Here is a 26735-nt window from a genome sequence, read left to right as displayed (position 1 = left end):
AATTTAATAAAATAAATAATGTGCAGGCGTGGAAAGCGTAATAACCCGTTCCCGACGCACTTCGAATCCGCAAACCGAGAAATTTTGCTAAACTGGCCATTCTGTATCGGCCCACTTTTTAGAAGGCAGGATTGCCGAGTCATATGTGAATGGAAGCTAATATAATTAATATGAAGTAAATTTTGTAATAGTTATCCGAAATTTAAGTTTTCCATAACCGGTTATTCGGTTTTATACATATATTTTTTCTTCAAAATTTTGTTATATTAAGACACTACATATTTATAACAAAACTATTAATTCATTAATTCTTTTTTTCAGTAACCGGTTATTCGGTTTTATGAAGTGGCCGTTTTGTATCGGCTCACTTTTTAGAAGGCAATATTGTGGAGCCATAGATAAATGGAAGCTATTACAATTTATATAAAGTAAATTTTTGTATTATTAATCGGAGACTTCGAGTTTTCCATAACCGGTTATTCGGTTATATACATATAATTTTTAATTTAAATTTAATTTTATTAAGACAAATATAAACAAAATATTTTCTTTTTTTATTATTCATTCTTTTGTTCAGTAACCGGATATTCGGTTTTATGAACGAGAGTAAAGTCGTTATTCGGTTATTTGTATGGAACCGGAAAAATTTAGCTAAAGTGGCGCGTCTATGACGGTAAACTTTGTTGAAGAATTATTCGGGGTCGAAAAATAACTCGATTTAGTTGGTTTGTATGATGGAGTAGGAGTCGAAGTCCTGATAAAAATGGCTTAAATGCATAGCTTTGCTCTGAAAAAATCTCAGATTAAATATTCTCGGAATTCTTTATCATATGGATTATTGATTAAAATTTATGTGTTGAAATAATTACTTGGTCCTTGAATCATTTTAATTGATGAATAACCTGTTGTATACCTTGACGGTTATAGGAGGGTTATTACAGCTCTCTCTCTCTCTCATTTTTTCTCTCGCTTTCTTTTCTACATTCACCTTGGGAAAAGCCGATGAATACATTTATTTATTTAATAAATGAAAATATTTTTTGGTATTTCAAATGATCACGAAAAATAGTTTGGAAATTTTGTTTTCCAAAAGCAAAGACAGATGTTAGGCACAACTGAACGGAACAAAAACAACAAAAACGTATTCATTACAGGTTCAGGTTTACATTGTTGGGAGTTTGTCATAACAAAAACACACACACACACTCACATATGAAAAAAATCAACAACAATGAATTCTCTATTTAGGCAAGAACAGGTAGGAAACATGGAATTAAAGGTGTTTTTCTTCTATGTCTAGGCCTAATGGGCGAGGAGGAAGAAACAGGCAGGCTAGTCTACACTACGATTAAATAGTTTATAATTTAGGATTAGTTATGTATCCCCGTAGAAGAAGAAGAATATATGGTCGTCATACTCATATTTCACATGAAGAAAAATGCAACAACAACACATTGAGAAGAACAAATAATGGGTAAAAAAGGTGCAGCATCATCAACAAGAAAATAGAAAAACAACATTAGTGTCATTCATCTTGTTGTTGGTATTGTTGTTCTTGGGTTTTCTGTGTCATTATACACTGCTCTCTGTGAAAGAATTTGAAACAACAACAACTTATTTAACACTAATTGATGGCTTAACTGGAAATACAATATGCGAAGATATCTAGCCGGGAAGAGAGAGAGGGGTTAAGATGGACAGTGTAACGTAATATTAATGACACATATACACATACATACGTACAAGTGTATTGATGTATGTATGTGATATGGTAACACCTTATAGTCTGACTTGCCTATTGGCCGTCCAGGTAATGCCATAAGCATTTCCGCTTTTTATCATTAACCGGTAATGCTATTTCTCTACGTACGAGATGTCTATCTGTTCGATCGTGTGATTATTTTAAAACATTCTGAGGTAATAAACGAGGAGGAGGAGGAGGAAGAGATGAAAACCAGATTATCAAAATTGATACAGAGAAGAAAACAAATCAAAATGTCATTAAAGTAGAGTGAAGACTTTTTTCGAAGGGGTCAATGTCATATTATTTCACATAGGCTTCAACGTAGAGTCTACATTGAAGACTAATGCTGCTCATGCATGAGAACTGGCGCCCTTGTTTATAGTTCTCTCTCTTTCTCTTTTTTGAAACCAATTCATATGGCGGTTTCTCATTTACTCGCCGAACACCCCTACTATAGACCCACCCAGCAAGTTCATCAATAATGAAAATTATTAATACCTGTTCGGTAATAAATTGTGATACTTTAATATCCATAAATTTTGGTTTTAAAAAATTTTTAATTTTCTCCTAACACCTACACGTTTTTTCTCCTAACTCAACATGGGTTAGGGGGATTTTGTAATAAAATCTCTTCAAATTTTTTACACCTGTTTCAATTTACATATGTATGCGTATTTTTTTTAAATATCAACCATCTTTACCAATTGATTGAAATATCTACTTCATGTTGACAACAAAAGCTTACTAATTTTTAAATTATAGTGTAAATTAAATTATAGTGGCATAAATGGACTTTTATTTCGACGACTTCATTCATTCACAAAAGCAAAAGCCGCACTTAACACGCTTTGGTTAAGTGCTTCATTAATTTCGGCAGTTGTTTTTTATTACGTCTTCTTTGGCGGAAAGTAGTCAAATAAAAATTTGGCAATTTCTTGTGTGAATATCAGAATGTGTGTGTGTGTTCGTGTGTGATGTTAACTTCTGTGATAAAACAATAAAATGTGGTTAAAATGCCGCCATTGCTTCTTTAAATGGCGTTTTTGTTTGCTGCAATTAAATACTCATAGAAGTCGCTAACTTATTTTTTGCTTTTTTCAATTTGACATCAAAGAAACGATGTCTTCAAAAAAGATAAAGAAGAAGAAAAATATGACAGTAATTACTTGAAGACGAGTATAAGCCAAATTGAGATTTTTGCTACCAAAAATATACAGACCAAACATGATTGATGGCTTAATAATATGTCAGACTCTCACACACGAACACAAGTGTCTGCGTATATTGAGAAACATATTATTTCAAAAAAAAAAAATGAACAATTTCGAAATTGACCACTAGAGCTAATCTAATTTTTTAAACGTTTCAAAGCTTAAGGATAAAGCTAAGAATAATTTAAAAAAAAAAACAACAAATAAATTTTTTTAAGTTCTTTGATAAAAATAGAGGTCTTTAAAAAAAATATATAATGTAAGGCTCTGATTTTTTATACCCAATCCTTTGATATGCCTTGAAAACTACGACTTTGATAGTTTTATGAAAAAACATTTTTTTAATTCACTACTTGAATGTTTTTGAGAAAATAATTAAAAAACACGCCATTTATATGCCGTTGAAAAAATCTACGCCCTTGATAGTTCACTAACAAATAATTTTAAAAAATACACAAGGCGTGTATGTCCTTGAATAAATGCTTTAAAAAAAACACACATCTGTGTAGACCTATGAATTAATATTTTCAAACCAGTAAGCGGAGCAGTATAGTCGGACGGGGCCGACCATATGATACCTTACACAACTTCCACGAAAATCAAACTTTCTGTTGTTCTATATTCTGAGATTGGGCAAAATTTGGCGATATTTAAACCCTCTTGACCGACTTGAGGTAAACAAATATTACTAATATTCAGCACATCCCTTCTAATTACTTGGCCAGATTCCCTTCCCGGTGGGTTGTGTTGTGATGTTGGGCTTATAATTATGGCCTACAGATCGACTCGAAAAAAAAACACAAAAAATTAAGTTTTCGGTCATCACCGAAAATTATAAGCGCTGTCCTTGACCATACCTGGACCTCATGGAAAATTTCAAAATGTATTTCCGCCCTCTAGTGTGGTAATGGGTTACTAAATAATATCTCAGTACGTGAGCACCTGTAAATATTTAAGTGTAACTCCCACATCTATAATTGGTATCAATTTAAAGGTCAACCACTCCTCTTGGATATACTATTAACTTCTCGGGTCCTCCTTTTCAGGGGCAAATATATACGCCATAGAATACAAATTTTGTAATTTTTCACACAAAAGCCAGGGTCCATTTGACCCGCTAAATATCTTTATCAAAACAGGCATGCTTATTCGTTAGCCCGATCCCGTTCTCCATGTAAAATTTCGATGTTCGGGCCATAATTGCGGCCTCTAGAGCGACCAACAAAAATTAAGTATTTGATCCATATCATCCCCTAAATATTAACCGATCTTTACCAAAAACAATAGGGGTCTTCATTGGCCAGAACCCATCATACATGAAAAATGTCGTGAAGATTGGCCAATAACTGTGGCCTGTATCGTGTTTACATGTCTAGATCGACTCAGCTAGTCAAGATATGAAGATCGGTATACTTAAAGGTGGGTCTAGGACCAATATTTCGTGGCGTTACAAACTTTTGGGGCTGTACAAAGCTATAATACCCTGACAACTTAGTTGTGTAAGGTATAAAAATACAAATGAAAAAAATATCTTTAAAAATAGTTCTTTGATTAAATATACTACACCTTGTGTATACTTTGAACAAATATATTTAAAAAGTCTACAACTTATGTAGACTTTAAAAAAATATTTATAAAAAGTCTATAGCTTCTGTAGACTTTGAAAAAAAAAAACAAATTTAAAAAGTCAACACATTTGAAAAAAAAATAATTTAAAAAAGTCTACACCCTTGAAAAATATAATATTAAAAAGTCTACACATTTGAAAAAAAATAATTTTAAAAAGTTTTCACCTTTGAAAAAAAATAATTGTAAAAAGTCTACACCTTTCAAAAAAATAATTTTAAAAAGTCTACACCTTTGAAAAATATAATTTTAAAAAGTCTACACCTTTGAAAAAAAATAATTTTAAAAAGTCTACACCTTTGAAAAAATAATTTTAAAAAGTCTACACCTTTGAAAAAAAAATTAAAAAGGTCTACACCTTTGAAAAAAATAATATTAAAAAGTCTACAACTTTAAAAAAAATAATTTTAAAAAATTTAAAAAAAAATATTTTAAAAAGACTACATCTTTGAAAAAATAATTATAAAAGGTCTACTCGTTTAAAAAATAATTTCAAAAAGTCTACTCTTTTGAAAAAAATATTTTAAAAAGTCTATACCTTTGAAAAAAATAATTTTAAAAAGTCTACACCTTTGAAAAAAATAATTTTAAAAAGTCAACACCTTGTGTGGGTCTTTGAAAACAAATTTGAAATAATATTTAAAAAAAATAATTTTAAAAAGTCGACATCTTTCAAAAAAATAAAAATAAAAAAATAAAAACCTTTAAAAAAATGATTTTAAAAAGTCTACACCTTTCAAAAACTAATTTTAAAAAATCTACTCTTTTGAAAAAAATAATTTAAAAAATTTTGATTCCAAATTGTGGCAACCAAATTTTTTATTTTTTTTCTGGTACCATTTGCATTTTATGCAAAAAAAAAAAAAACAAAGAAATTCTTGTCGCTCAACCGAACACATTCCGCTTGTCAAAATCTAAAGTTTATCTAAAATCAAAATGTCAATATAAAAGTGAATTATAAATCAAATTATTGATTTGAAAAAAAATTATACAAAATTCGTCTCATATACATCCTTAACACTTCAAAAGAAATTTATAAAAAAAAAATACAAAAAATATTCAAGGCGTATATATTTTTCGGGTCTTAATACTGAGTCACTTGATTTGTCTGCGATAAAAAATATGAAAATTTAAATATTATTTTTGTGATTTAAAACAAAAAATTCAATTCACGTATTTGTCATTAACCAAAATGAAAGAAGGTATGAAAATAAAAATAAAAAAATATCTGGAGACCCATACACCAGAAAATAAAAGAGAAGATGTCAAAAAATACAATTGTCATAATTTACAGAAAATAAAAAAATAAACTGAGCTTTATGTTTCTTATTAAAACTAAGTTGTTGTTGTTAATTTTTTTCTTATTTTTTTCATTGTGTCTTCTTATCACCCAAATGAAATTAAAAAAATACCTGGCTTTACCCAAAAAAATTATATGCCGCACAAAAAAAATGGTTTTAGGGCGAAACCTCATTTAAATGTAGAGAACATTAAAAAATATGCCACACGTAACAAAAATAACACTTAAATAACAAAACAACAACAAAAGAGAATCATGTTTGTTGTACATAGTTTTTGTTGTTTATTGTATATTTTTGGTTGGTTTACTTACTTGCAAGTGGAAACACCATTTGTATGCGTTATACATGTCCCGCCATTTCTGCAGCCCTCCGTAAGGCATGATGAACCTGGAAGAATAAATAAAAAACAAGAAAATGATATAATTAATAAACAAACAACAACAACAAAAACGTTTTGTTAAAAAAAAATAAGAATATGGGAAATATGGGGAAAAGAAAACATCAAACTTGTTTGAAGTTCAAAGGAAACATGCAGCAATGCCACAGCAGCGGTAGATTTATTTGATGCAAGACCCGTTGTTAGTGTATTGTATTTTGTTCCAGGAAAAATTGTAAAATATTGAATTGAAATTGTATTTCAAATAAATTCGTATCAAATTCGAAAGAGTCCGGGGTTTTGTAAAGTTATTACCATGAGAAAAATAAAACCAAATAAATACAACAAATTGTTTGAATTTGTCCAATAATGAATTGAATAAAATGACACACTTTCTTTGAATATTTTGTCAAACGGAAAATAATAACAACAACAAGTGCAACAACAAAATGTCCCATAGATCTTTCCACAACCATTTTGTTTTGTCTCTTTGATCCAAATACGTATGTAAGTATGTGGAACGACGAACAACATTCAATTCAAATGATAATCTATCTTTTAATGAATTGGACAACAACTACAACAACAATGCCTGACAAACGACAACGTCAACAAAATGTCAAAACCTGTAATAAGAGATCTCACTCCGTCAGGCAGGCAGTCAGGTCCGTCACGCATTCACTGACTGACTATAGTCTTGTAACTGACATAGTTTTTGAAAAAGAAAAAAAAAAGAAAAACCAAAAAACTATGATTCGTGTGCATGTATGTAGAGCAGCAGCAATGCAATAAAATCACAATTAAATATTGCAGCAAGCATTATTACATTCAAGATTTTGAAAAAAAAAATACAACAACAAAAACTGGTGCAATATCTCAATACACCTTCATCCACCCCCTCTCTCCTCCGCTCACCTCATCTCACTTGGAATAGCTTAGGATTTTGTTAAGTAAAGTTACTCACGCTATATGCTGATATATATTTTTTTGTTGCCTCATATTTTTGTTGTTGTTGCTGTTGTTGTATTACTTACTAAGTTACGATGTTAACTTGGTCGCCCATAATTTTTTTCTTAATTTTTATTCACAAGTTTATAAATATTTATTAGCATTTGTTTCTAAATAACAAAAATTGAATAAGATTTGTTGCATTGTTTTAATTGTTGGTGCTGTTTTTGTTGTTGTCTGGGGTGTCAACAACAACCAGAATGTGCTAATCTATTAGATTTTGTTTTTTATTATTAAAGTAAAAGTAACTTTTTTCTCTCAAAGCGTGGGACAAATTCAATTGTTGTGTTTTTTTTTTAAATTTAAATGTCATGAATCATTTCCAGACAAAAGACAACAACAACATCAATAAAGCTGTGATAGGTAACAAATTTCCTGATTTATTATAAAGAAATTAGATCGAAGGTAATTTAATAATTCCGCAATTTTTTGGTATATTAAAATACATAATAAAAAATAGGATATGGAACAATGGTGTGATCACCGGTCCCATAGACTACCGTCAAATTTTGATTCGGGTAATTTCAGATTTTATCGATTCTGCCCAACAAATTGAGTTTTTTGGAGATTGATATTAATCAGAATTTTTTTGGCATTTCACTTTAAGTCACTACCAAAGAGAAAACGGTATCTCAACTAAATAACAATAAAATTTCTCTCCAAAAAAAATAAAAATGTGTTTTTCTCGATAATTTCCGTTATATTTCTCTCCAAAATAGGGCTACATAAAAAATGTGTTTTTCTCGATAATTTCCGTTTTTATCGATTTGGTCCAGCAAGATGTATTTTTTGGGGAGTGATATCTATGGAAAAAATATTCTTCATCAAATTTCGCTATAAGTCACCGACCAAGAGCAAGCGATATCTCAACTAAATCTCAATAAAATCACACTTCGAAAGTAGGTAAACTAAAGAAATTTTTGTTTCTAGTGAATTTCAGCTAAGTTTCGTATTTAGTCTCAAAATGTCCATTAAGCAATGGTTTCTGGGGAGTGGTGTCAAGGAGAATAATATTCTTTATCAAATTTCACCACAAGTCACCGACCAAGAGAAAACTGTATCCCAATTATATAACAATAAAATATCACTTCGAAAAAAGGACAACTAACGAAATATTTTTTTCTGGTGAATTTCAGAGACTTTTTCGATTTAGTCTCAAAATGCCCCTTAAGAAATCATTTCTGGGAAGTGGTGCAAAAGGGAAAAATATTCTCCATTAGATTCCACTATAAGGCGGCACCAACCAAGAGAAAGCGGTATCTCATCTAATAATCAATAAAATATCACTTCGAAAACAGGATAAGTAAAGAAATATTTTTTTCTAGTGAATTTCAAGGATATTTCGATTTTGTCTCAAAAGATCGCTCAAGAAATCATTTCTGGGAAATGGTGTCAATGAAAAATATGTTCTTCATTAAATTTCACTATAAGCCACCGACCAAGAGAAAACTGTATCTCAATTATATAACACTAAAATATCACTTCGAAAATAGGACAAGGAAAGAAATATTTTTTTATTTTTTGTGAATTTCAAGGATATTTACATTTTGTCTCAAAATATCGCTCAAGAAATGATTTCTGGCAAGTGGTGTCAAGAAGAGAAAACTGTATCTCAACTATATAACGATAAAATATCATTTCGAAATATGACTGCTAAAGAAATGTGTTTTTCTAGTGAATACTTGCGATGCTTCGATTCAGTCCCAAAATGTCTTTTAGGCAATGATTTCTGGGAAGTGGTGCCAAGGAGAAAAATATTATTCGTCACATTTCACTATAAGTCACCAACCGAGAGAAAGCGGTATCTGAACTGAATATCAATAAAATGTCACTTCGAAAATAGGAAAATCAAAGGAATATTTTTTTTCTGGTTAATTTAAAAATTGGTCGGAATTTGATCTCAAAATGTCCCTCAAAAAAGATTTCTGGCAAGTGGTGTTAAGAGAAAAAATATTCCTCATTAAATTTGACTATAAGTCGCCAACCAAAAGAAAACTCTAACTATTATAACTAAATATGAAATACATACACTAAGTTTGAGGTTATAATGAAAATGAGCAAATTTCCTTAATGACAAATTTTTGGCCCCTAAGATTTTGTGGTAGAGTCTTGGTGCCAATGAAAAACATTTTCTCCACTAGCTTCCACTATAAGTCATCGACCAACGGACAATTCTAGTTCTAATAAATAACACTGAAATATCGCTTCCAAAATTGGACACCTAAAATTAATTGTTTGTAGAGAATTTCAAAGTTATTTCGATTTAGTCCCAAAATGTCCGTAAGGAACACATTTTAGAAAAGTGGTACTAATGGAAAAAATATTCCTCATTAAATTTGGCTATAAGTCGCCAAACAAGAGAAAACTGTGACTATTAAAAATTACCATGAAAAACATACACAAAGTTTGAGGTTATCATAAAAGAGATGAAAATTTCTTTAATCGAAAAATTTTGAATTTTTGACCCCGAAGATTCTGTTGTAGAGGAAAATGGAAAAAATATTCCCCATTAAATTTGGTTAAAGGTCGCCAACCATGAGAAATCTGTAACTATTATAACTAAAAAAGAAATACATACACAAAGTTTGAGGTTATAAAAAAAAGGAACATAATTTCTTTAACAAAAAATGTTTGAATTTTTGACCTCGAAGATTTTGTTGTAGCGTCTTGATGCCAATTGAGAAAATATTCTTCAAAAAATTTTACTATTAGACTCCAAACAAAACAAATCTGTATGCAAAATAAATATCACAAAAACCGGAGTACCCTATTTATATTCGTATGACTCACAAATTCTTATTTTTAATTGCGCCTAAAATTGTTCTACCTTTTTTCTTCAATTTTTAATTAATTCATTTGCTCACAAACCATGAAAACATTTTAAAAATAACAACAACATTTTTTAAATATTTCAATATAATTGAAAAAATTTGTTGGACGTTATATGCTATCAGGTACAAAATGGTTACGCTCAATGGAAATGAAGTTGGTAGCCGATTTTTTTTTTTTTTTGTTGGTTGGTAAATGGTTTACACATGTGTAAACAGCATTGTAATAATGAATTAGTTGAATTATATCTGATTTACTGACATACATATAACACTACTGCACATATCTACCTACATTTGTAGGCATGCTCTTCACTCAGCGTAAAAGTGTTATGCTCCAAATTTGTATAACAACAACAAAAAAAGTAACTCCAACCTCCAATGGGGAATGTATGATGAGCGGTGTTTGCCCACCAAGTGGGTGGCCGTTTATCACATATGCTTGGTGTTGTTGTTTTTGTTGCCGGTGTTTTAACGCTCTATCGGTGATGCCTGAAATCGTTACCATTTTGGTTCTTTTATTATTTTCTACTTCATGTAAACATTGTTTAATTTACACGGTAAATACTTGATGATGACAGGTGTAAAATAAGCGTCATGCTTTTTTGGGCTGCCATAAAGCGTTTCAAATGTAAGCAGACATGAACATGTAGCCAGTCAGCCAATTAGATGTAGAATGCTAATATAATAACATAATTCTTTAGTTGGATAATATTTTAATTGTTCAACAATTAGTTTTGTAGTGAGATTAATTAACAAATTAATAGAGAGGAGAAAATGGGTGGGAAAATTTTGGAGGTGATCAAAAAATGGACAGAATTTTGGTAATCATACATAGTAAATTGGTTCATGCCGAAATCATTACAGACAAAATACCCTCTCTCCATCTCCCTCTCACTCTCTTCATAGCAAGGTATTGTTATAAGACGGTATTTTTTCTCTCAACAGATGTTGTCCACCTAATCTAATCCATAGTTGTTTTTGTTATTATTGTTGCATTTGTATTAAGATTGGTTTTTGGGGATACAATGACAACAACAACATCATCATTATATATGGGAAAATTGTATCCACCAACATTATCTAAAGCACACCCAAATATTTGTCCAACTGCAATAACAACAACAACAAGCACAACAGTAAAGAGTTCCACATTTCTTTCTTTTTCAGTGTTATTGTTGTAGTAAACAACAATACCTAGTATCGCATCATCTGGGATGTATTTTAAGAAAGCTGCAGCAGGAACACAATCGACAGCAGCAACAACAACAAGAAAACGGAAAAATGGAATTTCAACCACAAATTTCTCACGGTCTTATCAGCAACGACACAAGGCATACGAACGACAGGCGGGGCGGACAAAACGATGCAAAGTGTTTGGACCAGCCAGCCAGCAGCAGCAATAAGAAAATATTCATACATATGTACATACATATTAAAAATGTGATAGGTGACGATATGACATGTTGTTGGCGGCATTGTCGTATCATAACAACAACAAATTGGTTGTGATTTCCCGACCAACTAATTATGAGACGTTTGACCACAGCTAATCGGGGCAATTGACTTAAGAATATGTTTGCCGCCCTATCAGCAAAACAAATAATAATATTGTAAACATGTTTAAACATGCTCGAAACAAAATCAAAAATTTTTGTTATGTTTACCACATTTGTTTTTATTTTATATCAAACACACACACACACAAATTGTGATAACCTACCCGGACACTTTGGTGTATTTCAATAATTCCCTGGGGTCGGTGCAAAATAAAAAAAAAAATGTATTAAAAACAACAATTAGTGGTTTTATGTGAACAAAAATTAATTAGATATGAGAATGTATCCCACATATAGTAAAAAAAAATCGAATATTTTTTTTTATTTTGTGGTAGAAATATGGGTTGAGGCCGCCAGGCCACCCACCAAACATTGGAAGAGGACACAAGTTTCCTTGAAGGGGTATAATGGAAATATTTCAAAATTTTAAAAAATATATGTTTTATATATATTTTAACCAAATTTACTTTTTTATTCGTTTTAATATTACCCGGTTCAAAAAAAAAACGGTTCATGTATACATAAAACCGGTTCAAAAAAAAAAACGGTTCATGTATACATAAAACCGGTTTCAAAAGTATATAATTAATTTCCCAAATACTGAAACTTATAACTAGAATTCACAAAATACCACAAAATTCATGTAATTTGTAATTTTTATAACAAAATAACCCAAAAACCGGTTGTGATCAATACAAACCCGTCTCAAAAGTATTCAAATTGATGTCGAATAATTTAAAATACTAATGTAATGTAGATAAATTGCAATTCTTCCCACAAATTAGCATAGTATAGTAATATTTACAAGAAAATATACCAAAAACCGATTGTAATTAATACAAAACCGTTTCAAAAATATTAAATTTTATGTCGAATGATTACCAATACGAATGTAATGTAAAAATATTGTAATTCTATACAAAAAAATTAGCATAATTAGGTTCAAAGTTTCCCAAACCCGGTTCAAAGATTCATTAGATCCGGTTTCAAAATTATTTACTTCAATCGGAAAAAATCCAAAACGATGGCCTAGAAATCATAAACAACAGTAAATTGAATTTATTTTGTACTTCATTTACAAATCGACCAAAAACCGTTCGTATATAATATATAACCGGTTGAAAAAAAACATTGATGCACACATTTTAAAAATATCAATGAATTATAATCTTATATAAAAATTAGGCATACTTTGGTTTGAAGGTTCTCAAACCGGTTTCCTTTAAAAAATAATTCATTTCTCCTCTATCAACTATTTATTTATAATTTAATTTATCATACAAATGAAACATATTAAAGTTGTCAGTATATAAATCCGGTTCAATGATTTATAAAACCGGTTTATAAGATTCTCAACAAAGGTTAAAAAAAAAACTCACTAAATGCCTTAGAGAAATAGTAATTTGCTGTGATATAATTTTTTCGTTGAGTATTAACCCATAACTATTTCAAAATGATCTAAACCCGGTTCAAAGATATTAAAAATCGTTTCCAATAAATAGATAAAAAAACCGGTTCTCCGGTTGGAGAATGTGAATTTTTCATTAAAAAAAAATATTAAAAGAAAACACAATGCAGTTACTCAAAATCCGTAAGATTGAAACCCGCTGTAAAAATCTAACCGGTTCATTAACCTGTGACAATTGTTTTCATCTAAAAAAATAATAAAATTTCCACAAAATAATTATATTTAATAAATTTACTCCAAATCCGATCAAACCCGCTGTTAAAAATGTAGCCGGTTCTATGAATAAATTGGTATTTATTCTTAGAGAAGAATCCAGCTTTAAAAATTAAAAATAATTATTGGTGAACCGAAAACCCGGTTATGCTGAACCGAAAATCCGGGTTTCATATACCTAAAACCGATTTTAAAAAATGAAGAATCTATAATTAACCCAAAACGTTGCATTATTGTGCAATTTTTTGACGCTATCAGAAATTGCATACGTTAATAGAAGACATGATAAGAACCGCAAACCCGATAACCTTTAGCCTCGGACGAAATGGAAATTCAAGTTCAAATAAATACATCAAATTTGCAAGCAATTATTACCCTCAATACAATGTAATAATTCATTTATTTTATGTGATTAAACAAAGGCGCTGATCTACCCCTTACTTGTGCATAAGAAACCCTATTGAAAAAAAGCTTACTGCCCTCCCCCTCCCAGAAAAAAAACCCTAAATCCAATTGGCGATGTTATTGATAGCAATATAAAAACCAAGAAAAACAAATTAAAGCGGGTTATGACATTATCACTTTACCGCCAACGCGCCACTGCGGACGGCGTAGCCCATAAAGACAACAACAATGGAACTTCCAAAAGAGGAAGAGGTTTACAAGGAGGGTTGGGTAAAGAGGATGAGTAAACTACACTAAACTACTTGTTAATATTTTTCCAAAAAAAAAATAAAAACAATAACAAAAAACACAAGCGGGTGTTTTAAACAATTCAATACCGGAGTGGAGTAGAGCAGAGCAGTGCTTGCTTGAGCTAACTAACATAACACTTGAATTGTTGTAATAATAACAATAACAGTAACAACAACAACAAATGCCGCAAACCAATATTGATATGCCTGCCTTCATACTCCACAACCCAACAACAACCACTCCACTTCATGCCATACATTGTTGTTGTCGTTGTTGTTGCTGGTTTTGTTTATACTTCAATGAAGCAGAAATATTCGTGGGAAACAAGGCTTGCTTTGCCGCCACCACCAAACAACCAACCACCGCCCTCTCTTCAAAGCCTCATTCTTCTACTTCTTCATCATCTGCTCTTCTACTTCTTCTATGTAAGCCTTGCACGTACATGTCTATTCACATACATACATAAATAAAATGTACATTGATATTTTGTTTGCACTGCTCTGGAATGAATAAAGTTCAACCGCAACATAATACACAGAGACAGAGAGAGAGGGAGAGACACCGTATATGGGAAGCGACATCGACTACTAATCGAATGAGAGGAGGGGGTTGTTATGGGAGTGTGAGTGCCATGCTAAACACTTTCCAACCACCACTCTTGAGAGATACAGTGCAAAACTATTGTTTATTTAAATAATTTAGAAATATTGTTTATAATTTTATTTTTACATACATTTGAGATACGAGGATTGAAGATATAAGTTATGGGAAAGGACATTTAAAAAATTAAAAAAAAGCCAGAAGAAAAAAATGGGCAGTGAAAAGTAGTTGGGTTTCGAAGGAAAAGTTCTTTTGATTTTTTAAAGAGATGGTCTTTTACTTTTCGAAAAAAGATTGTGAGTCAATAAAAAATTGTGAAAAAAAGTCATCAAGGTCTACTAAAAACCTAAAGTGAAAACCTTTTGGTCTTCTAAAATTAAGACCACTAGGACTTCAAAGGAAAATACGTCCTGATCTCCTAAAGAGAATACTTCTTGATCTTCTAAATAGAAAATCTTTTGGTCTTCTAAAATTAAGACCTCTTGATATTCTATAAACAAGACCTCTGGGTCTTCAAAGGAAAATAGCTCTTGATCATCCAAGGAGAAAACCTATTAATTGTCTAAGGATAGATCCTATTGTTCTTCTAAAAATAAGACCTTTTGGACTTCCAAAGAGAAGCCCTTTGGTCTTCTAAGAAGATGAAGACCTGTTCTTCTAAAAAGACTTTTTGGACTTCCAAAGGGAAGACCTTTTGGTCTAAAAAGATGAACTCTTGGTATTCTAAGAAGATGACCTCTTGGTTCTCTTGACGTTTTAAAGAGAGGATATTGAACTCTCAGGAGAATGTCTCTTGATGTTTAAAGGGATGTCAATCAGGAGAAAATGTGTTTACTCATCGACCCTCAGTTACGGTAGCGTATATGGGTAAGCATGCCTGTTTTAAAGAGAGGATATTGAACTCTCAGGAGAATGTCTCTTGATGTTTAAAGGGATGTCAATCAGGAGAATGTTTCAAGATTTCTCTGAAAAGAAGACATCAAGGCCTACTAAGAAGAAGGACCTGAGAAGGCAAGACCTCTTTGGTGTTCCAAAGCGAATAATTCTTGATCTTCTAAGGAGAAGAAATATTGGTCTTTAAAAGGGGAAGGCTTCTTGGTTTTCTAAAGGGAAGACCTCAAGGTCTTCTAAAGATAAAACCTCGTGGTGTTCTAATAAGAACTCTTGGTCTTCTAAGGCGAAGACCTGTTGATGTTCTAAGAATATGTCCTCATGATCATTTAAGAATATGACCTCTTGGGTTTTAATGAGAAGACCTCTTGATACTCTAAAGAAAAAAAGAAACCCCCTTGGTCTTCCATCGGAAGCCAGTCTCAGTTGAAAAATGTAGCCGCTGAAATAAATCGATGGGAGTAGAAACCTCTTAGTCTTCTGAAGAAAACTCCCATTGGCTTCTTCAGGGAGAACGCTTTCGGTTTCTATGCAGAACTTATGTTTATCTCCTAAGGACCCGATATTGTACTTTTTTTCTTGAGAAGTCCTTTTGGCCTTCTTTGGAGAGAATAAAATGAAGCCCTTTTGTCATTCACAATTAAGCCAAGGTCGGGATTTCTACGAAGATTTCCGGAATGAAGATCTTCTATGAAACAAGGTGAGACAAGGTGATATTCTGTGAATAATAAACAAGTGGTCCTCAGAGCTATTAATATACCAACGAGAAAATGTCCTAAGAAGTACCATAGTCCTAAGATAGTCCTAAGAAGTACCATTCCTTCTTCTCTATTTTCTAAGAAGAACATATTTATTTACCCAGGACCTCTTCTCCCGTATGACCCTCGTATTGACGAAGGAGAACACATTTCAAAAATTAACAGTTCATTACAATTACAACAACAATAGAGTTTATTTTTTCATGGCACTTGCAGGAATTATCTCTCCGCCGACGCCATTGACACTCGACTAGCTAAGCGTACTTGTCATCTGTACTTCATTTTGTTAAGCCCAGCCCAGTCCAGTCCGCCATATGTAAATATATTGGATATTGCAGAAGTGTGTAGGACAGCAACAACAACAAAAAGGGATGCTTCGATCCAATAATAACAATAATGAAAACGATGGCAGAAAGTACTTGAAATTGTATTAAGTGGAAGGTATTGTTTTGTTCGAGTAGCAACGGCAGCAGCAGCATCAGCAGATCAATGATCTGCGTTCTTGTTATGCTACAGCAGCGAGCATCGAAATACAAGTGGTGATGGTGTTGGTGGTGCAGATGATGCTGCTTCTGATGATGGTGTAATGGTTTCATCATTCAATTGAATCCATAGACTACGACATCAGCCAGCCAGTTAGAGGGCTTCCGGTTTAGTACAATTGACACTTTTGTTGTTGTGGTGTCGTTTTATTTTTTTGCAAATATTATACTGGTAAATGGAAATAGTTCATCAAGGGTTAGTGAATTTTCTGATTATTATAAAACTTATCTTCGGTACACCACCACACCACTAAAATACTGTCATATTGAGTAACTCTATGGATGCTAACATTTCATGTCATCTTTGTGGTGTGGTAAGTTGGTTACAAGAATTTCCCAAAGCAGTTGGGTTGTGGGGTTTTTCAGAGTTCTCATGCTATGGAAAAAAAAGAAAAATCAACATTGGCTGCCTGTCTAATGAATGCTAATTAATCTCAATTCACAATATGATTAGATATTGTCAACTGATGAGAAAATATTTTTTATTGCAAATTTAGTTGTGTCTTCTTTTTCTCGTATCATATGATGTGAGAATAAAATTATTGCCTATATCAATTTACATATTTCCATTTGGTTTGATATTACAAATGTTGTAAAATGCGGTAATGTGTTTCGCCACAACAATCCATATCAAAAGATTTTCTCAGTGGAAGGAATGACATGCTAATATTGGCAAAATAAATCCCACAGTTATAGAATTATCAATATTTTTTGTAGGGTCGAAGATTTTTAAGTGTGGTTCAATGGTTCCCAAAAACCGAGTTTCAAAATCCTGATTAGGAATTATATACTACAAAAATAAAATGCATATATCTTTTAGTTGTTTTCAAAATATCAGACTTTTTTCTATAAAGAAAATTAAAGAATTTATTGCCATTTTTCTAATAATATTTTTAATGCAAAACTGCGTAATTTTTCCCTGTATTAATTCTCACATGTCCCAATATTATCTATACGCCTCCCACACAACCTCATGCCTCTTTTTAAATTTTAAATTAAATTTTTTATAATATTTAAAACATCACAAATATTCCTTTATTCGTGTGTATTTACATTTTCTTGTCTTCGTTAAATTGTTATTCACAGAAAAGCTCCCATTTGACACCACTCTCTCTTTCTCTCCATCAAACTTGTTTGTAGTCATTTGCAAAAAGCATCTAAAAATTCAACTAGACCATATTTTTTGATTAAATGTTTCCCTAATTTAATTATATTTTTAATTTTGTTACCATTTTCAACATCAAAATTGCCTAAATTCTTTCCTAGATCAATTCACACATGTCACAATATTCTACGCCACTCATAATGAATAATGACGTCTCTACTCTCCCTCTCTCCCTAATATTTTTTACGACATTACAAAATATTCCGTTATTCATGCATCACCACATTGTTTTTTCTTTTTTGCCTACCTCTACTGACATTGCCGAAACCAACAACAATAACAACAATCAAAAATTGCATTTGCTCACTATAACACACTCTCACTAGAAAACAAAAAAAACTAAAATAACCCAACACTTAAATAACAATCCAGACTAGAGAATATTCTCAAAGTCCTTATCTATTTCCCGAAAAATGAAAATTTTCCATTTCATTATCCTTGCCGGTGTTGTTGCTGTTGCAGGAAAAACGACAGCTGTTGTGTTTTAGAAAACAAAAAAACAACCATACGGCTGTGTGTGACGCGGCAATGCATATGCAAGCATTTTTTTGTTGTTGTTTGTCCGTTAAGTGCCCACTCTACTCACTGGGGCTGTCTCTCTCTCTCTCCATGTGTATGCGTGTGTATCTATCACAAATTGTTATGAGTATGCTGCTCATGTGTAGAGTACTTATTGCACACACAGAGAGGGTGAACCGTAATGCCCTGTGTACATGTGCAGCAGTGGGGAGAGTGAGTGGTGAGGTGAGTGGTTAAAGTATGGCTTGGCGTTTTTTGACGGTTACAAAAGTATCATAATAACAACAACTAAAAGGAATAACAGAATGTAATTCTCGTTGTTGTTGTTGCGTTTAAGTGTTATTATGGGAGACAGAAGCACACACAGTAATGCAATGCACAGTGTGTGTGTAGTAATGTGGGTACTATATCCTCTTACACACACCGAGTATAGTTTAATATTCTTTACGGAAATTTACCTATAGCGAGAGCATATCAAATTGCTGTGTTTGTTTTTTGTGTGAATTCTTTGGAGAGTGTGCTTGTGTGTGTTTATTTTTAAAATGTTGTTTCCTGTTGTTAAAGGATCCTCAACGAAACAAATACACACATGTTTGGTGGTATGGCCTTTTTTGTTGTTATTTTCATGCATGGTTAGAAATTATGAAAAACGATTAAAAATAATGACCTTCAAAATCAACTAAATTTAGAAGGAAAAAAAGATAATTTCCTACTTTAAGACACCCTTCGGCGCTTCCTTCCCTTTTTTGACTTTATGACTATACGTGTTGTGTGTGTGTATGTATGTAAGATAATTTATTATTGGAAAACCCTCAGCTGTCGTATGGAAACAAAATTTCTCTTTATTAATTAAGCAAGGAAGAAGGAAAAATGTAACCATGTTATACATTGACACATTACAAGATGCCAACATAATCATCCTCAGCGAATAAGAAATGATCTTTGGCAATAAATGAAAACTGGTATTGATGGCACAAGAAATATTGTAACATCTCACTACTTTATGATAAGCAATTAATTATCACCACAAAATGCAGTGAAATGTTTTTTTTTTTTTTTTTTTTGCAAGAAATTTCAACAGCTACCAAAAAATCAACAGCAGCTAAAAGAAGACAAAATAACAAATGATGTTAAAATATAATATTAACGTGTTTCCATACCTCAAAAAACATATGGTGGCAAGTGTTTTAAGTTGTTGACATTTGATACTTCTTCATACTTGCCAGCCAGCCAATCTTTTTTGTCAGATCAGCCATCCTTTTTTTCCATAAGTGTACCAAAATTAAGCTATACTTTTTTGGGTAGTGATTTTTTAGGTATATTTACAAAAAGATCATCAGTCTTCATCGTTCATTAAAAATATCTCAAATTACCACCAACAAAAAAATTAAAAAAGGCCTAAAAACCTGAAGATTTATGAAGTCTCCATGGGTCAAAAATGTGTGTCCGTGTAACAAACAATGTAAGGCAACCGATTTTTTATTTGCCTTTTTTTGCACAACATGTGATATTTTTTTCGTATTTGTATGTTTTTTATGACCATATGTAAATTTTATTGTACACACGTTAAAAAGGTGAACACAACAGTTATATATTATTATAGAGGTGTAACATTTTTGCCTGCCTTGGTGTGAAAGGTAAATAATTTTTCAACGTTATGAACACAATGTGACAAAAATAGATGGAATCTTTTTAAACATATTCGGAAAATATTGAAACATATTCGGATTGAAATTTATTGTCAACTACAAATACTAAAATGAAAACAAACAGGAACAAATGTTCCATACCTCAAAACAATTACAAAAATTGACTTAAGCATTTTGAAATAATTTAATAAGTTGACTTCACGACCTTCTAAACATTGAAATTTGTTTCCATTTATTTTTTATAAATTTGAAAAGTTGTAAATTAAAATTCTAAATATAATTCCGCAAATGAACTATACCTTCATAAAAAATAAATTAATTAAAATGTTTTTTTTTTTTTTGAAATAGAAGATCCACACCAATGACTTTGGATTTCAAAATGTTGTGAAGTTATGTAGAATTTTTCGAAAGTAGTGATCTTAAAAAATGAAGCATTGAGAAATAAATGTTTGGTTCCCGTACTGCAAGAATCTGCTAATTTGAACTATTTTTTCCGATATCATAAAGGAAAAATTGTTATCGTATTATGCACATTCCTGCAGGTTCTGGAAGAGATCAAAAGCTAGATGGAGTTACTCAAAATATTGAGAAAAATCATTCGATCAGACGTTTTCAAGATGAATTATTTTTTTGGTATATAAAAAAGCCTAATGTCTGTATTTTGATGAAGAACCGCAAGTGTTGGTTTGTGGGTCGGTTAAATCATCGGTTCATATATGTTGTTTGTAAATTGCACCCCTGAGATCGTAACCATCAATAGTGAATATTATCGTATCATGACTATTAAATACATTAATTTGAAGCTTGAGATATCGGCGATGTTTGGTTTCAAAAAGAAGGCACCACTTCCCAGACATCGCATCAATCAATGGATTTATTGGGAGCAGATAGTTCGGGTAGAAGATAACATCAGGGTTTGGTTCGGTCAATTGGTTATCAAGTCCCTTCGACCTTTTCTTCGCGGGAATAAAATCTAAGATGTATGCGAACAAACCCGCTTCATTTTAGGACTCTTATGAAACCATTACGCGTCATTAGCCAGTTATCGATTGAAAAGCTCAAAGGATTCATCGAAAATTGGACTCAACGGATAGGTCAGGCAAATAAATAAGTATTTAAGAAAAAATGCTAAAATATGTTTTGTTTCTCTAAGGATGCCGAGATACACGCGTATTGACAGTAAAACCGGCAAAGGTTTATTATATCAGTTATGATTCCTTACATCTTTAACAGTTACTTGGATAATTGTGGTAATTCTAGAGCTAAAATAATTGATAAACGTATAGCGAAAATTAAACATTAAAAAAAAATTCCAAAACAAAGTTGTTTATACAAAATCGAGGTTTAGTAATAAATAACATGAACCGGTGTCGATGAATTCCTCCATTTTGTTTATTTGAAAATTCTTCAAGGTTTTATTATATCAGATTTGGTCCTTCGATTGTTAACAGTTATGATTTTTTTCATATAAAATGTTATTCGGTTCATCTCAAATATATATATATATATATATATATATATATGGGATATGCCTAAGTACACACGAATTAACAGAAAAGTCGCCAAAGGTTTATTATATCAGTTATGGTTCCTTAGATCGTTAACAGTTACTTGGATAATTGTGGTAATTCTAGAGCTAAAAAATATAAACAAAATTAAAAATAAATATAAAAATCTATCAATACCATATAAATTCAATTAAACATTGGAAAATAAAAAAATTAACAAAATATTCTACTACTCGATTTGTTTATTTTTATTTTATAAATTTGATACAATAAAAAAATTTATAAAAGAAAATAAAAAAATCGAGAAATGGTATATTTTTCAAATTTTGACAGATAACCCGACTTTTATACAAATTTTTGCCGCTTATATTTTATTTTCCCCCTTAAATCGTTTGTTGACCATGTCGTCTTTTGTAAAAATATTAATTGTAGGTAAATATCCGTCATTGAACATTGAAATTGTTTTATTGTTGATTTTTCTCTCTCTCTCTCTCTCTCTATATTCCTTTAATAAATTTGTTTTTTTTTTATAATTTATTTTTGTGTACATGTGAAATACCCGGAATAAGTCAAAGATATAAAAGAATAAGCCAAAAAAAATGGATGACAACAAAAAACCCGGTGGTAATGTTGATCATATTATGACGGGGAAGCAACAAAAACAAATTTTGTACAACACCAAGAAGTAGAAGGGCAAAACACAGAAAAAACAACCAAGACGACAAAGAAGAAGAAATAATAAAAAGACGTTAAAAAAAGACCAAACATTAAAAAAAGGTAAAGGCGGCATCATAAATGTTTATAAGACGAGGTTGGTTGGTTGGTTGGATAGACAGGGTTTGGCTTTTGTTGTCTGTTAGATGATGGCCAGGCCAAGTGAACAAATGAACGAACGCGACCCTCTACATGTCTGTCCTTACAGCAATTTTCTTATAATTGGGTGTGTGTCTGTGTGTATTTGAGTTTCTTTGTCCGTCATCTCGTTTTTTTCTAATACAAAAAATATTGTGCGTGAGTTACGGACTTAGATGGCCAAGCAGGCAGACAGACAGTCAACCCGTCGATCGTCGTCATATATTGTTGTATACAAATAATGTTTTGTTGTTGTTGTTGTTATTTTGTATTTTCATTCCCTGTGCGTTATTTATTCATTTTGTTAAGAAACTCTGTGTTAAAAGTTTGAAGCTTGCCTTCTGTGGGTTCTTTGGAAACAAAAAAAATTACCACCTCTCTCTATCTCTCGCTCGTTGCCTGCACTTTTGTGTAAGGCAATTTTTGTGGTTCCTTGGTACATTTTTTTATTGGCTTTTGGAATTAGAACAAGAAGACGAAGAAAAATGTCATAAATACATTCCACTACATGTACACATAAATACTTGTTATGGAAGTTGTAAGTTTTTTATTTATGTTGCTGCATTTTGTCAAGATTTGTTAATGTTTGTTTTTTCCTGAGATTTCTTTGAATTCTCTTCTTGGTATCTAAGAATTTATTACCACGTTTCTTTTTTTTTGTTTTGAAACAGTAGTTAGTTAATTTTTTCTTCAACATTTAAGTGATAATTAAATTAACGGCCAGTTGTCTTAGATTTATTGCTCGTAATAATATACGATTTTAATTAGAAACATACAAAAATGTTTGTAGTTTGTGGACAATAGATTTGATTGTCGGGTATTTTAAGGAGTTAGAGAAAAAAATAAGGTGTTAACTAGTAATAAATCTCAAATGTTTAAACAAACATTTTGAGAACGGACAATTAGTGTTGTCTGGGGGGATCGGGCTAAAATATAGGCCTCAAATGTTTCCATCAAATGTGAAATTTCAAGAATTGAAAAGAATTATTTATATTTTGAAAATGAAGAAGCACTAAAACATCAAATAGTACCGAAATTCCATTACAATTTAGAAAAAAAAAAGGTTTAAAGATATCTGTCTAAAATAAAAAAGACAATATAATAAATCTAAAAGGAAGACTTAAAGAGATTTTATACATCTCCATGTATTCAGGAAATAACAGGGAGCCTCCGGATTTATTAGATCGTTAACAATTACTTGGATTACATTAACCACATGTTTTGAAATCAAGAAGGGAAAAATATTAGAAACATTAAAAAATATTACAACTGGCAAATTCTGTGTTTTTCAGATTTAGTTCCTTAGATCGTTAACAGTTACTTGGATGAAATATTATATTAAAATATACTGACGAGCCTTTTTTAAGAATTAATAAGTTTTCTCTATAAAATTTTAAGGATTTAACGAACTCGTGTGGCTTGTTACAATTTTACATTAGCAAATGTTTGTATGATGTTGACTCGAAATTGTTCGTTTGAAAATGTTCATAAATTGGCTGCAACTCTGAAGCCACTAAGAAATCATCAATTCAATCAAGTCCCTTATATCTTTAAAGTTACTTGGATAATTCTAGATATAATAAATTTATTAGAAAAAATAAAAAACAACCCAATGTCCAGTAGAGAGACTGTTTTACGCACAAACTCCGAAACCTCTAATCACTCATTATATCAATTATGTTCCCTTAGATCGTTAATAGTTATTTGGATAAGTCTATTTTACGTATAATAAATTCAAAAAATGTTTAGTGTTGACTCCTAGGAATAGTTTAATAAAAATCATTCTGTTAAAATGCCTATCTCAGGCATAATGATGATGTACACACGAATTAACAGTGAAACCGCCAATGGCTCATAATATCAGTTATGATTCCTTAGATCGTTAACAGTTACTTGAAAAATTGTGGTAATTTTTGAGCTAAAAAATTAACCTAATCCGGTACAATGTAAACGTACTATAATAAATAGAAATATAATTACAAATATTTAATAGCTTAATATGAAATGTTTTTATTGCAAAAATAAGTTGTTTGTATAAAAAATCAATTTCCGGGGAACAATCACCCTAGCCAACACTGCCATGAAGTAATTTTTATTTCAACAATTCTATCAATACTATACTCCTGGATTTTTTTTCCTATTTACTTTTATTTTCTCATAATACTAACTACTTTATAAGCAATATGTATAAAAATTGAAGGAATAGAATTTCAGTATAAATGTGTAATTACTTAAGAGCCAGGTACACTCGTAAGAAATACACCTGTCTATAAAAATATCACATTACAAAATAAACACAGCAAAATTCAGGTAAGAACAAAAATATCTAGCAAAATATTGAAAAAGAAAAGAAAAATAAATACTAGAAACTATTCATAAATAAATAAAATTTAAAGGGGAGTAGAAGCGAGGAAAAATTCTAAATTACATTTTAACTCCTTAACTACTTTCCTCGATATTTTTTTTAAAATTTCACAATAGTATAACTCTTATAATAAATAGTGGATTTGTTGTGAATTTTTATTGGTTTCCATTATATAATTATTGTGGGCATAAATGTTTAATATTTTCATTTATACTCTTAAAACATAAATGTGAAACATTTTTAATTCTTTAATTTTTATGGAGTAATATTTGTTATTTAAATGATAAAATATTTTTTAATGTTCAATACTATCTTTGCATGCATTCCACAATTTATTTTGAAACTCAATGAAAATACTTCAATACTGCATCAATAATGTTTATTTCACCTATCCACTTCAGACAAATTCCTATATTCCTTATATCTTATTTTAAATATTTTGAAAATGCACTAAATTTCAATTCCCTTTGATGCTATTTTTTTCTTTGAGACAATAAAACTAAACTAAATTTTTATTGCCTAATCTCGACGATTTACTTTTATTTTTGCCCCTTTTTATTCTCGTAGTTTGATTTAGACATAAATATACCTTGAAATAAAACACATCACTTGGTTATCTATCCCTTTTCTGTTTTAACTACCTAAAATTTCCTTTTAATTTTATTTAAAACTAATATTATTTCTTTCGAATAAGCAAAAAGCCCTTTAAATTCCAACAAATAACTGTGAATCTGTCAAAGTGATTTAATTTTTAATGATCTCAATGGTTCTTTCTCTATTAAATGTTAATGACAATGAGTAATAACGGTTGCTCTTTGAATTAAAAGGCATGCTTCACTTTGTTTACATTCCCATTCTATTTAATTTTTAGAAAAAAAATAAAGTAATTGACCTATGTATGTTTTAAAGCCTGTATTTAGTAATTCTATATTAATTTACATTTTTTTATTTTTGCCATCAATAACATTTCTGATTAAACGGGGCTAGCTTCCTTCTAAAGCCTCTCTCTCTCTCACCGCCACCTATCATCCAATTAGTGCAGTGGGGATTATTTTAGATAATTTTATTTATTTTACATTACTTTATTTAAAGTCTCTTATTCCATATCCATTTTAGAAATATATGTGGTCTAAATTCTAACAAAAATGTCATTATTATTACTATTCGAGTAGTGACAACTTCCTAGTTTAACCCTCTCACTAACTCTTCTCTCATTTCCCCATAGCACAGCAACAAACTCTCCTTGACAATTTGGCACAATGATAAACGAACCCATATGTATCATGGATAATGTCGATAGAGAGATAAAAGCAACTCATAAAAGAGCAATATAAAAACAGGGTTCAAAGGAAATATGGGAATAAAAATAAAAAAGGAAACACGAACTGGTTAACGAACAAAATAATGATATTCCTAAACGACACACACACACTCACAAAAACACAACTCGGGCTCTTAACCAAATAGAGTTATGGCAACAATGAACAACGACTATAATCGGGTTTTCCCTTTGCTTGTTTACTTATCCCCGGTACAAAAACACGCAGACACACATACATACATACTCGTACATGTTGTTTGATGTTGTTGTTTTTGGGTGGTAAGTGTCTCGGCTAACGTCACGGCGGCCAGCCAGCCAATATTCCAGCCGTACTTGAAAAAGAACCATAAAAGACACGAACAAAAAGGAAAACGAAACAAGTAAGATACAGACAGACAGAAAGACAGCAACAACAACAAAAATAAAAAACAACAACGTACAAAGGAATTACAATGATCATCAAACGGGCAGTCAGGCAGGCATAGAGCGCGGTGTGTAGGGATTTAGACTTGTGTTGTGTAAAGCCGTTGTTTTC

At 31.1% G+C, this 26735-nt stretch overlaps 1 protein-coding gene across 1 annotated transcript in view; it reads right to left on the bottom strand.

Moving 5' to 3' along the window:
* Positions 1-26735, bottom strand: part of LOC133328099 (neurogenic locus Notch protein) — a 69843-nt gene that overhangs the window by 42507 nt on the left and 601 nt on the right. Inside the window, exon 2 of the mRNA XM_061536642.1 lies at positions 6194-6269. Within this exon, the coding sequence (XP_061392626.1) occupies positions 6194-6269 (76 nt within the window). The remainder of the gene's footprint in view (positions 1-6193; positions 6270-26735) is intronic.

The sequence above is a fragment of the Musca vetustissima genome, unplaced genomic scaffold (assembly GCF_032173495.1).
Source record: "Musca vetustissima isolate MV318-11 ecotype Yass unplaced genomic scaffold, APGP_CSIRO_Mvet_v1 utg4359, whole genome shotgun sequence".
Classification (NCBI taxonomy): Eukaryota; Metazoa; Arthropoda; class Insecta; order Diptera; family Muscidae; genus Musca; species Musca vetustissima.
Note: the sequence above shows the minus strand (reverse complement) of the source record. Positions and strands in the feature narration are given on the sequence as shown.